The sequence below is a fragment of the Mixophyes fleayi genome, chromosome 3, assembly GCF_038048845.1.
Source record: "Mixophyes fleayi isolate aMixFle1 chromosome 3, aMixFle1.hap1, whole genome shotgun sequence".
NCBI classification, from domain to species: Eukaryota; Metazoa; Chordata; class Amphibia; order Anura; family Limnodynastidae; genus Mixophyes; species Mixophyes fleayi.
The window spans coordinates 92244294-92258000 of NC_134404.1; the positions used below are offsets into that span (position 1 = coordinate 92244294).

General features: G+C 40.4%; 1 protein-coding gene across 3 annotated transcripts in view; it reads left to right on the forward strand.

The window, feature by feature from the left end:
* The window catches only part of MED12L (mediator complex subunit 12L), a 468926-nt gene that overhangs the window by 434341 nt on the left and 20878 nt on the right, over nt 1-13707 (forward strand). For all 3 annotated transcript variants that reach the window (XM_075201969.1, XM_075201971.1, XM_075201970.1), the window contains 2 exons: nt 1858-2014; nt 4434-4496. In XM_075201969.1, coding sequence (XP_075058070.1) covers nt 1858-2014; nt 4434-4496 — 220 coding nt within the window. The remainder of the gene's footprint in view (nt 1-1857; nt 2015-4433; nt 4497-13707) is intronic.

Consider the following 13707-nt stretch of genomic DNA (forward strand, 5'->3'; position numbering starts at 1 on the left):
GCTAAGTTGTCTGAACAATAACAGTGAGATGTGTGTTAATAACTATAGGGCCTGATTCATTAAGGATCTTAAATGAAGAGGATCCTTATTTCAGTCTCCTGGACAAAACCATGTTACATTGCAAGGGGTGCAAACAGGGCCTGATTAAGGGTTCTGGCCGCCCTAGGCTAATACGGCCGCAGCGCGCCCCCCCCCCCCCCCCACCCTCCTCCGAATATATAGGTGTATAGGAACACTCCTGAATATGAATGTTCAGGTGTATTCTCCAGCATTCAAATTTAGACAGATTGTGCCATTGTCTCTTACCTGTCCTTGCTCTTCTCTCTTGCAACTTTGTTATCCTCTCGCTGGCTTCTGGAAAGTTGGCGTCCTTTTTTGAAAATGCAAAAATGTATTATAATGCAAACCCTGAATGATTAGGCCGTTTAGTTAAAACAAAACACTCCATTATGGCCAGCTAAAAGTACCCCATTGGACAGGCATATATAAGCAATATCTGAATATTTGTTGTCAATCAAATACAAGCCTCTACCAGCCCCATCTCACTAATATTTCGTATTCTAGTGATTGCTGAGACCACCCATGTGACCACCACACAATCATGAGATTCTGCCCCCCAAAGCTGCTCTATTTTTTAAATACCCCCTGCAGCCATTTTCCTTAACCACAACCCCCCCCCCCACAGCCATTTTCCTTAACCCCTGCTGTAGCCATTTTCTTTACCTCCCACCCTGCATCCATCCCCCTTGCAGCTATTTTCCTTACCTCCACTCTGCTAGCTAGCTATCCCCCCCCCCGTCACATCAAAACTCCCCCAGTCACATATATCAGCCCCCCTCCTCTGCCCTCCTTCATACATATCAACCTCTCTACCTCCCTATAGATTTTCATGGCAGCCCCCCCTCCCACCCTATAGATTTGTATGACAGTCCCCCTCTCCCTCCCTATACATATGCATGACAGTCCCCCCTCTCCCTCCCTATAGTTATGCAGGGTAGTCCCCCCCCTCCCTATAGATATGCAAGGTAGTTACCCCCCCTCTCTATAGATATGCAGTGTAGTTCCCCCCCTCCCTATAGATATGCAGGGTAGTTCCCCCCCTCCCTATAGATATGCAGGGTAGTTCCCCCCCCTTCCTATAGATATGCAGGGCAGTTCCCCCCTCCCTATAGAAATGCAGGGCAGTTTTCCCCCCTCCCTATAGAAATGCAGGGCAGTTCCCCCCCTCCCTATAGATATGCAGGGCAGTTCCCCCCCCCCTTCCTATAGATATGCAGGGCAGTTCCCCCCCCCTCCCTATAGATATGCAGGGCAGTTCCCCCAAATTGATAGCTTATTTGTACACTGAAATTTAAAGTTGATATGTGTGTGTTACATGAAAAAATAGTCAATATTTAACTTATGTGTAAAACAGAACACTCATTTGCACCCCTTGCAATGTAACATGGTTTTGTCCAGGAGACTGAAATAAGGATTCTCTTCATTTAAGATCCTTAATGAATCAGGCCCTATAGTTTGTAATTAAGCTTGCTCAGACTGTAATGATAGACTGTTAATGACAGATGACTGGTATGTTTTATTAATAATAATAATAATAATAATAATAATAATAATAATAATAATAATAATAATAATATCATACTATAAAAGGAAATATTAGTGTAAGCATAAAATTAAAGGACAACATTCCTGTTAATCTCTGATGTGCATGTAGAAAGAGTGAGTGACAGCTTTTCTGGAAATGACTTGTAGTATTCTCTGAAGGCATGTTATGTACTGAGCTACAAGAATTATGCTGAAAGCTATTCAGTAAAGTCTAACATCACATAATTTACAGGGCATGTTTTTCTCATCCAGATTCACTCATCCACCCTTGCAGCAGAATGCCTTGATTGGAGGAAGTCTGGAACAAGGAGCCACCCAAGTTCCTCATTCAAACATTAGCACAGTGCAGCTGAATCAGGAGCAGATGAGACAAAGACAGCAGCAAATTCATCAGCAGAGACTTGTACAGGTAGAAGTGTTGAATTGGCAGATTGTTAACACATTAGGAGCATCAGCTCATCCAACCTCAGTAATATTTTGTTGGCTTTAAGTCATGTGTTTTATACATTAGTGTTTTATTTAAATTCTGGAACTCACTCAGGTTCACATATCACCTGATACACTTTTTTTTTTTGAAGAAATTTTTTTTTGCCAACATCATCATGGAAGGGGAAATACTAAATACAGCTTGTTTTTTCCAAGGGATGACATATTTTTCCATGCACTATCCTTGAATTTTACATGTGACAAATCAATTATATTTTACACGACCAATGAAAATATTAATAAGATAGTACTGATACAGTGTTTTATTTTGCAGTCACACTTGCACAGGTTCTGTTGCTGTTATGCGACACGTGTGTTACAATACCATGGATCTAGTGTCCAGTGCTTAAAGGGATTACTCCCTATAAAATCCCCCTTGTTCAGTTATATTTCTCCTGTTACCCTAACAGTTAACAGGGATGTGGTAGATTATGCTGAAAGCGTTTATCTCTTCATGCAGCCATTGTTGCTGGTCCTGAAGTTCATTAAGGTAATAGCTTACATAGGTCCTGCTACATGAGTGGGCTACTGTCTCCAGGGGTTGCCCAAAAGTGGATAACTCCTTTGTGTGGACATTTTACTAATGAAGCAAATAAATACACCAAAGCTGGGTCAATAAAATTGCTTTTAGTCAATGCTTTTTTTTTTGCCTTTTTAAGGTGACAACTCCCCCCTTCCCCCCCCCCCCCCCATAAAAAAAACATTCTGTCAAACAGCAGTTATTCACTAGGCAACCGAGAGCTGGTTGGCTTGATGGGCTCAGGACTGTAGTAAGCTCACAGGTTAAGTATAGTGCATCAGATATATAAAGACAATGATTCCTGGTGCCTCATTTATTGTCTGTTCAGGCAGTGGCTTTTCATATAAACCATTCCCTATTGCTGAACTACTGTTTGCTAAACCAAATAAAACAAGGATTAATGTGAAACTTATATCTTGATTTACAATGCACTATAGCTGGTGGTGTTGGCTTTGTCCTCAGAAGTTAAAAGAGAACTGAATTAGGAGTATAAAAGAGAAACGATGGAAGCACATTCTTCAGGTACAGCTGGAAGGGGAGCACGGAGTAACAGTTGCTACAGGGCCTAGCAGCTACCAGGCCCCTTATAGCTGCTACATGTGCTGATCTGGGCCAATTCCCTGAGTGATGCTCTAAGATAGGAATAATGAGGTGTCTACCGTCAGCAGGGAGCTTAATAAGCTTAAACATTCTCTGTAAAGAACTATGTAATATCATACTTGCCAACTCTCCCTGAATGTCAAGGAGACTCCCTGAAATAGGGGTAATCTCCCTCACTCCCTGAAGAGTCTGGCATTCTCCCTGACCCTGAGCCAGTACAAGACGTGGTTGGCTTCACCATCTGTGGCATGATGACACTGTTCAGAAATTGTGTCCTATGTCCATGTATTGATGCCTATGGAGGTGGCCATTTTCATGGAGACCAAGATTTAATCAAAGACTGACAAGTAAGACAACATGACTACAGTAATGGAGACAGAAATGTAAAAGACACTTCAATCTCTAGAGATTCATTAGCTGCTTTTCTTTAACGCATAGTTGCCTACTCTCCCGGAATGTCCGGGAAACTCATATTTCTGGGAGACCTCCCGGGAGAGCAGGGCAGCCTCCCGGTTCTCGTCCCCCGCAATAGATAAGTGGAGGGGGCGGGGCTTAATGATGCAAATACCGCACCATCTTAGCCGCGCCCCCTGCTGTAATTGGCCAAAATTGTGACAATCATTTAGGGGGCGGGCCACAATGATGCTATTCATCAAGCCCTGCCGCCACACGCCCACCTCCCCTGGGATCTCCCTGAAGCCAATGACGAAAAGTTGACAAATATGTGTAATATGTAAGCACTATGGGGCTGATTCATTAAGGAGAGCAAAGCAAAAAAAAAAGGAGTAAATTTGCCCCTGGACAAACCATGTTACAATGCAAGGGGTGCAAATTAGATTATTTTGCACATAAGGAATTTACTGTAAGCTTTTTTATGTAGCACATAGATACTTGATAGCTTTATTTTTACACTGAAATTTAAAGTTGATCTAGGACGTACCCTACCCCCAACTATAAATCTGTCCCCACATTTTAAATTTACCTCCCACTCTAAATATACATGGTTTTGCCAAGGTGCAAAGTTACTCCTTTTTTGCTTTTCTTTCCTTAATGAATCAGTCCTATATCAATAACTGTTAATGAATAAAATGTTTCCCCTTCTTATTACTATGTAAAGCCCACTGCCATTGTGTATGTGCTACAAAACAGCAAGAGGCAAATCAAAAGAGTAAATTTCTTGTAAAATTGAATATTATGATTTATGAGTTTATATGTATTTCAGCTACAGCAACAACAGAGTCAGCAAGCCACTGGTCTTCAAGTAATGCAAGCACACCAGCCCTTGGTAAGAATATTAGGATATATACATATATATGTATATGTATGTATAAATATATGTATATAAAGTCTTACATATTTCAATAATAAATTGCATCTATCTTAGACATCAGCCATAGGATAGTCACAAAGTGGCTAGAAATGGCTCATACACTTAAAAAACTATTCAGATTAGACACAATAAAGAATTATAAGATAACTAAAACACTTTGCAAATTGTAGTACAGTTTTCTTAAAGCATTCTCTGTTTCTCAAATGCAGCAGAAGTACAAAATAAAACTGTCTAGTTTTTGTGTGCTACATGCACAAGAAGGCATAATTTCCTTGCATGTAGAAAATAATACAGTTGCACCTCCTGCATCACAGCATGAACCGTTCAGGTCCTAATGTGCACCATTTTGCTCCTAATTTAAATGAAGCCCAATATGGGGGGGATGTCATTTATTAAAACATGTGCAAATGAAAAAAAGTGGTGGTGATCTTTAGCGCAGTTTAGATAAACTTCATAGTGTCTATGTCTCTTTTTTTCATGCACCCACCCTCCTTCTGATGTTCATTTATTATTACTGCATTTACCATATAAATAACCACGCAGACACCAGATTTAATTTTAGCAAAGGTCACAGTTTTGTTTTGATTTAAATGTGTGAATACTGAACGGTGACGGCGAGAGCAGGGCAGTCAGGCAATCTAAATGCAGAGCCTAACAGTGGAAGCTCAGACCATTACCTACTGGTCTCAGAAAGTTATCCTTTACTATTGACCAGTGTTAAACTTCTGGAAATAGAGTTACTACACCACTTCTGGACTCGACAATGATGTACCCACACAAAGTAGGTCAAGAGTCATGTAGCTTGGAAGGGGGCTGTGACCCCTACCAATCATCAGTAACACCATATGCTTAATAGTAGCTGACTGTGATGCTCTCCTACCAACCGCTGTGATCCTTTTTAAGGAAATCACAGTCCACCACCAGGTGTACTCACTGCTGGCCCAATTATCCAATAAGTCCACTCTATGAAGAGCCAAAGTCCCTGGTCAGTCAAGTGCACGCCATTGGGGCGAAACAGGTGCACTTTGTCCACCTTAATTAATGAGCAAGCATTTAAAAATTTGACAGGCTAGGTGACAGCTTGATAGAATGGGGTAGATCGTTCCAGAGAAGGGGGGCAGCACGGGAGAATTCTTGAATGCAGGAATGAGAGGTGGTAACCAGATTCAAGGTGAGGCGGCGGTCGTAGAAAGACCGCAGTGGGCGAAAATGAGTATGAGTGGAGATGAGGTTGGAGAGATATGGAGCAGTGGAGTTAGAGAGGGCTTTATAGGTAAAGGTGAGGAGTTTGAAGTTGACTCTGAAGCAGAGGGGAAGCCAGTGTAGAGCTTGACAGAGAGGGGAGGCAGAAGAGGACTGGCGGGAGAGGTAGATAAGTCGGACTGCGAGATTTCCTATGAACACAATTTGAGGAAACGTGTTAATTTAGAGTGCCAGAGTTGGGTTTGGAACAGCGTAGGGAAATGGCAGTGGTGGGCAGGCAGAGTCAAGGACAGAAGATAGGGAGGTTGGGACAGGTGAGATTGGCTACTGTGGAGAGAAGAGTTTCAAGGGAGGAGGAAAAGACCGCAGGGTCAAGAGTGTTAAGATTACGGCGAGTGAGATTGTGCTTAGAAGAGGAGAGTGGTAATGGAGACAAGGGGAGGGAGAAGGAAAGGAGATTATGGTCAGAAAGGGGGAATGGAGATATGGCTAAGTCAGAGAGGGAGCAATGGTGGGAGAAGACAAGGTCAAGAGAGTGGCTAAGACAGTGGGAAGGAGAGGAGGTCCATTTAAAGATAAATAAAGGCTAAAAAAGAATAAGGCAATAACATAGGGCAATTAGAATGTAGGCTAAAACTAAAAAGACTAAGTGAAACGAGTAAAACAAGGCAGTACCAGTACAGTAAGAAAAGAAATTTAGAGAGAGTCCAGGGTAATAGAGAACAGGTGAGACCTGGTTAGAAGGGACCATAAAATTTACAGTGTAGATCACAGATATGCTTCCGCTATATACCGAATGCTGGCAGGGCTGGCAGTTTGTATTTACATCACTTAGCATAGCGATTTGCAGTTTTCTGTATTTAAACCAGCAATGCCAACAGCCAAAGACTTTATCTCATTTTAAGGTTAGGTTTAGGATTAAGATTAGGGTTAGGATTAGTGTTGGGGTTAGGGTTAGAATAAAAATTACTAAAACGCTAAACACTTTTACATTTCACACGGCTGCTGGCATTTCCTCTTTAAATACAGAAAAATACAAGTCGCTATGCTAAGTGACGTAAATATAAACTGCTGGCATTGCCAGCAATCGGTCAGCTACACAGTACTTTTTATGGTAAGTCTACATTTTGTTTTTATAGGCGTTTCTTCAAATCGGAATTTGTTTGTCGATATACATTATGTCTGTATAATCTAAGTCGTAAATTTGTATCCAATCCGTACATTTTTATTGCTGGCAAAGCGTGAGTCAAGTGGGCCAAGATGTCAGTGTTAATGAGCTATAAATTTCAACTCAACTTCTTTCTACACAACAATGTTCTTCAACTTATTATGCATGCTAGAAATGTAATATTGTATCATTATTTAAAGAATATCAAATATCTATACTGTCAATTACAACTTCAAATGAAATTCTGCCACTTGGACATATAGAGCCCTCTTACTGGACTCCAAATTCTTCCTATCAGTGTAAAACACATATTATACTGCCATTGATTGCCTCCTGCTCTCAAGACTTTAGGGTGTCCAGTCCTGGAGGTGGGTAAGTTCTGCCCCCAAAAAGAGATTCCACTCTCTCAATGCCGTATGTACCTCTTCTTGGGGCCAGGGTTCCTTTCAAATATTAAAAAATATAACTTTGATTACTTGGAAACTCTGGTTGAATTAAATTATTATTATTAATATTATTATTATTATTATTATTATTATTATTATTATTATTATTATTATAATATTATTATTAATATTATTATTGATAAAAATATTCCAAAGAATTTGCCATGCAGAACATATTGCATATTGCAAATATGGCAAAGCAGGTGTTATGCTCTTTTAAACAATAATTTACCCTGTACTAGTGATAAATATACAAGATACAGAACATTCTAGTGACATACAATATAGAGAGAATCCTAGAGTCCAATGCAGATCATGCATCATAGTGAAAACCATAAAATCGATCATCTGCCAAACATAAGGGGGACAGGGTAGACCAATCAATTCTGCTAATTCCCTAAAGTGTCACCAATTTAAATGAAAGAGTGCGGCAGTCACACCTTTGTCCGTTTCAGGAATGTTTTGTGCATGGTATGTGATATTCTCTTCCAGACAATTTTTAAGCGGGAGGTTAACTGCAGACAACAAGGTGGCGCTCTGGCGGTTTATTGCCTGCACCACTCCGAGGTTGTCCCACCAAAACACAACGTTCCTGCCACCATACCATAGTTCTATGGCCACCACTATGGGGAACAATTCTAAGACTAGCAAGATAGGCACTAAATCGCTGTGCCACCACAAGGTCATCCAAGGGACTGCGCACCATTCCCCTTGGAAGAAGGCCCCAAAGCCATGGGCACTGGAGTTGTCTGTGTGAAATCCTATGTCAAGTTAGATACATGGGGGCCAGGACATATGTGAATTCCGTTGAATTCCTGCAGGAATTCCAGCCAAATCCGCAGGTAGCCTTTGATTTTGACATTCAATCGCACCCATGCTTGTGGCCAGCTGAGGCGTGCTGAGGCTAACTGGAGATTCCTACAAAAATCTTTACCCATCGAGATAACCCAACATGCAAAATTGAAGGAACCTAATAGTGACTGAATTCGCTGTAGTGTGCTACATGGGGGTATCAGTGTGTCTAATATTAAAACTTTCATCTTCTTAATTTTATCCATTGGTAACTTTCAGCACCCCTCCATGGTGTCAATTTCACTGTCCAGAAAAGACAAGTAGGCCAACGTCCCTTCTGTCTTGTCGTGACCAATGGGGACCCCCATGACAGAAAACAAGGCTTGTGCTGTGAGGGAGTCCGTGCAAACCGGGAAGGAAGCAGGGTCTATAAATAAAGAATCATTAAGATAGTGTGCTTTCCCAGGGTGTCCCATTCCTGCTTGTACACATCCATGCAGGAAGGAGCTGAATAAGTCTAAAATGCGCACAAGATCGAACAACCCATGGGAAGGCATCTATCAATATAGTACTCATCTGGTAATTGAAAACCATGTATTTAAATGAACTCGGATGGAGTGTCAGCAGGCGAAAGGCCAACTCTATGTCTAACTTTGCCAAAAGTGCCCCTTTCCTGTACATTTTTATCAGGGACAGTGTGTCATCAAATGAGGAGTATACTACGAAGCGATGGCAGACCTCAATAGCATCGTTTACGGAGCCCCCAGGTGGGTGGGATAGATGTTGAATAATTTGGAATTTTCCTTCCACTTTTTTGGGAAATACTCCTACTGGTGATATCACTAAATTTGCGATGGGGGGAAGGGAAAGTTCTAGACATGTGTCCCAGGTTGACCTCTTTACACACTTTGTCCGCCAGGACATCAGGCGAACCTAAGGTTTCTCGCATTCACCTCTGTCAGTTGGGATACTGAAGTCGCAGAGAAAATCTTCTGCAAGAAGTGAGCCTGGGAAGCAATAGGAAACATACAAAGCCTTTGTTTAGCACCTGTAATTGTATTATTAATTAGCTGTAACAAATTTAATCATTCATTTAGTTAATATTACTGCAACTTCACCCTAAACTGTCCTTCTCTAACATTCCCTTCCGGAAATCACTATAATGACACCCTTGATAAAACAGTGTCTGGGTCAACGGCATACATCTATGAAGAAAAGGGCAGTGCAGCAACTGCAGACCACTGGCCAACTACAGAACTCAATGAATTTACACATTGGTTGTCATTAAACTGCCAGCACAGTCTTCTCTTTATTTCCTGCTGATGACCCCATCTGACTAGTGACACAGCAGCCCTGGGAAAGAGTTGCTGCCATCCTTTTCTGGGAAAACCCAACCATTGTAAACTGATGCCCAAATTGACCCAACCTAGGCTTTCCTTTGTCTGCCCAATAGTCATATACCCAAAAAGTGCAGACCAGTTCTCCAGACCTCTATCCCAGTCATGCTTACCAAAATTCATAGCAACAATAAATATCCACATACTTGTTGTCACGCTTCAGTGGAATTCACAGCTATGGATCCCAGGATTTGATGAAAGCATAAGGTGTTTGTTGAGCAGGTTTTTAATCAGAAAACACAGAAAATAGTACAAACCAAATATTGTTGATACTGCACAGGGATTTCTAAGTAAAGCTGAAACTGGTAGCAAGAAATACAGTGGATGCAGGTAGAATGGCTGAGTGGAGAAAATTCTGGTGTAGTGATGTCAGCAGCAGCATGTGAAAGTCCCAGAGCACAGGAAAAGCAGGAGAACACAATCATAAGGAAAAGCAACAAAACAACAATGACCAGCACAGGTAATAGAGAGGGGTAGGGATAAATAGGGAACCACCAGGTGCTGGAGTTAATTGGTGCAACAGGTTAACTCCTGGGAAGGAAGGCACAATAGCAGTATCTCTGATGAATAGAGTTACTGCCAGATAAACATTAATATAACAAGTCCAAAAGTCCTGGAGGCAAGAGCTGCCAATACAAAGCAGCATGAATTGCAGAAGGCTGTAGACACATCCTGACACTTGTCCCTCCAAATTTTATCCATAATCTCCAGATTAAACCAGCAAAGCTCACATAAGCCTACCCTTGGTTGATTCAGGTATATTCCTAGCCTGACTCCCCCAACACAGACAGATTTGTCATCCTTGCATTGATCTTAATACCTGCATGAGACCCTAGATTTACACCCGATCAGAAGACCTGTAATAGGTAACCCCAGCACTTCAGTATGCACAGGTTTGTGTGGGACTGTTGGCGAGGTGTCAGGAAAGATGGGTGCAGATGTGCTCCACTGCAAAATTCTACAACAGTACTTTTTGGAAGGAGACCCCACGCTTGTGTCCAGTCCAGGCTATAGCACTGGTGCCTGTTCGGTTTTGGGAGGGTGTTGATTTTTTTTTTTAACTATTTTTTATATATTTAGTTAATCTTTTTTTTTTTCTTAACTGTAAACATAGCATCTGCACCAAGGCTAAGGAAGCCACAATAAATATTCCTTCTTAGAGGAGATGGGCTAACTATGCCGCAATTAAATTGAGCGTGCTACTTTTATATGTGCACGCCAGTACTATACTCTTCTTGAGGTTGCCCACCACTGATCCACTGCTACAGTTGTTGAAAGCCACAAGTGCAAGTTACATTGAACTCTAAATTTGGACAGAGTTTGGTGCGCATGCTTATTGTGGCAAAGTGAATTTTTGCAGCCCATGGTTGGACTTATATCCAAGCCTTAATTAGGCCCAAAGTAACTATAAACTACTATTTTAATGCAATACTGCTTATACTGTTTTTTTAACTTTTCTTTTCTGCTTATTCTGCAATATACTGTTTTATGATGATTTTGCCAGTAATTAATCATTTCAATCAGGCCACATGGAGCATTCATTTATATGCTTACATTTTTGGTTTGTATTTCCGTCCTGTCTGAGAATTGGAGTCATACAGACTTCTCAATGACTTTACTTATATTTCAGTCCTTACTGCGAATTTTGAGCTAGCTTTTACCATAGGAATATTCCTTGCGGGCCTTTTAAAGTACAGGCAACTTGTTAATGTATGGAAGTTAAAACTAAGAAAATAACGTTTTTTTTTCTCAAGGTACGATATTTTGCTGACCAAAAATGGATTTTATGAAACATTCCTTACAGGTAGAGTGATTTATAGGTTGTTACTGGATAGATTGCATACCGATGTTATGTTTGCTCAAAGAACAGGAATCTTCCCCCTGTGTGTAATTATATGGACATGTGATATCTAATAAGTTCATGTGAAATTTAGTGGGAACTAAAATTTGGTGAAAGCTGGTAGTTTAAAGAGCTCTTTTACCTAATATGCTCATCGGGATTGGAGTCCTTTCACATTTTGGGAACAATTATTTAAACCTACATGAAACATTTAACCTGGGTCAGTAATGAGTGAGCTAAGAGGTCATACATTGAGAATGACTGTAGGTAACATAGCTGCAGTACACTTATTTTGTCAGTTAACACTTTGTGTGAAATATTTCATGTTTCACTGTCACTCTTCCAAGAAATTGCCTTTATATTTAAACTTTAATTACACATTTACTAATTAGTCACAACAAAGTTGGAAAAGCAGAATCAAGGAGTTATTAAGATATTGGCTGTACAGAAGAACAAACAAAAGTGACATTTCTGGTAAACAGAGAATTGTCATTGTGGCACAGGGTTGGTGGCATATAATAGGAATAAAGACATGGTTCACCAGTCTTGTGCCATCTGTCTTTACCTTTCATCCCCACTTTCACATTTCCAGAACCTGATTACTGTCAAATGAATCATGCACTACATGAGGAAGTGGGGGACCCACTTTGAAACATAGCCCATCTTACAAGGTGATCTACAAGTTAATAGACATTATATTATAATTATATTTTGCTTCTATGGCACCAGTGGACAAGAAAGTATCAGTAACAATCAATATATTCCAGTGGTGGAAGTAAATTATAATACATTAACTGTGTGGGGATGTGAGAAGGTCCTACAAGCTCCAACATGCTCTGTCCATGCAGTTATTGGCTGCCAGGAGTTGCAGTGATTTGTAGTTCCACAACAGTACTTAATATTTTGTGGTCTATGGACTATTACCCTTGCACTCACTGCCCCAGGGGTGACAGGTAGAGCCCCAGGACTGTGCAACAACACTTGATTTTTTCCCTAGGGAATTTCACCCCATACTGATTGGGCTGGGGCTAGTTTTACCTTATGACTAAAAGCTGGTGGTCTCCCTGCCTGACAAGTCCAACTTGACGTAACCTTGTGCTTGTTGCCGCATTTGCATGGGGGCTCCATGTTCATTGTCCTATTGCTTTAGCAATAACCCTCCCAGATTATAGAACTGGTGCTGGCTATTCCTTTCAGGGGAAGGGGTCACAGAGCCCGTTCTGTTCATCTTTTTATGGCGTTTCATAAGTTTTCAATGGTAAATCTACCTCTTTGGCTGTAGAAAGCGGTAATCTTGCAACGTGATGTGATGTGTTTCCTTAAAGCACCACAGCACATTACATGACTGGCAGCACAATAATACTGTATCTAAAATGTATTTGATATACAGCTTACTTGAATATTAACATTATAACAGGATCCTATAACTGTTCATCAATACTGGTTGTGCCGTTGCCTTTTCTTCAAGCTTAGTAACGTGTCAACATTAGGAGAGATTTATAATGCTTGTTAAATATTTTAGTGAAAGGTATGAAAATATTATTTTTGCTACATTTTCCCTTTGGGCAGTAGAGTATTCCACACTTGCCTTCAGTCAATGTTTAAGTTGTAGTTATTTCACACATCAATGAGAAAATAAAATGCTACGGTGAATAATGTTTATGGTGAGTAATATTAATATTCAATATGCAGTATGTGATTAGACTAAATCTATGTATAAAGGGAGTTAAAGAAGATGTAATACATTCTGAAACCCTTGACAAGACTTCAGAGACCGCTTCCTGCGAGGCTGGTTATACTATGAGATAGAAAGCAAACACTAAAATCTTATACTATACATTTGCTTGTACTGTATGTTCAGCTGTTGGAATTCCAATGTCATGTTTAGATTTTATGTGTAGAGTATTTTTCTGCACTTTATTTAATGTGAGCCCACAGGATTTTGTGTCTTCTCTTGACTGATTCCCTTGCTTTCAAAAAGCAATCTTGAAATTTCCTGATAAATTGCATAATTGTCTAAATTCAAGAAAACAGTGAATCACAGTATTGGATATTTGCAAGAAAGACTTGTACATTGTAGGGGTGTGCACCGGCCACTTTTTGTGTTTTGGGTTCTGATTAGCTTGAGGTTTTGGGTTCTGATTTGTTTTGCCAAAACACCACACAAAAGGTTTTGGTTCTGATTTTGGGTTTTGGGTTCTGATTTTTTTTAAAAAAAAGCATAAAAAGTGCTAAAATCCATATTTTTGTTTTTTTTTCATACGGGAGCACATTATCCCATATAACATAAGACAGTTCATGTGTATGATGTCTATCCGGT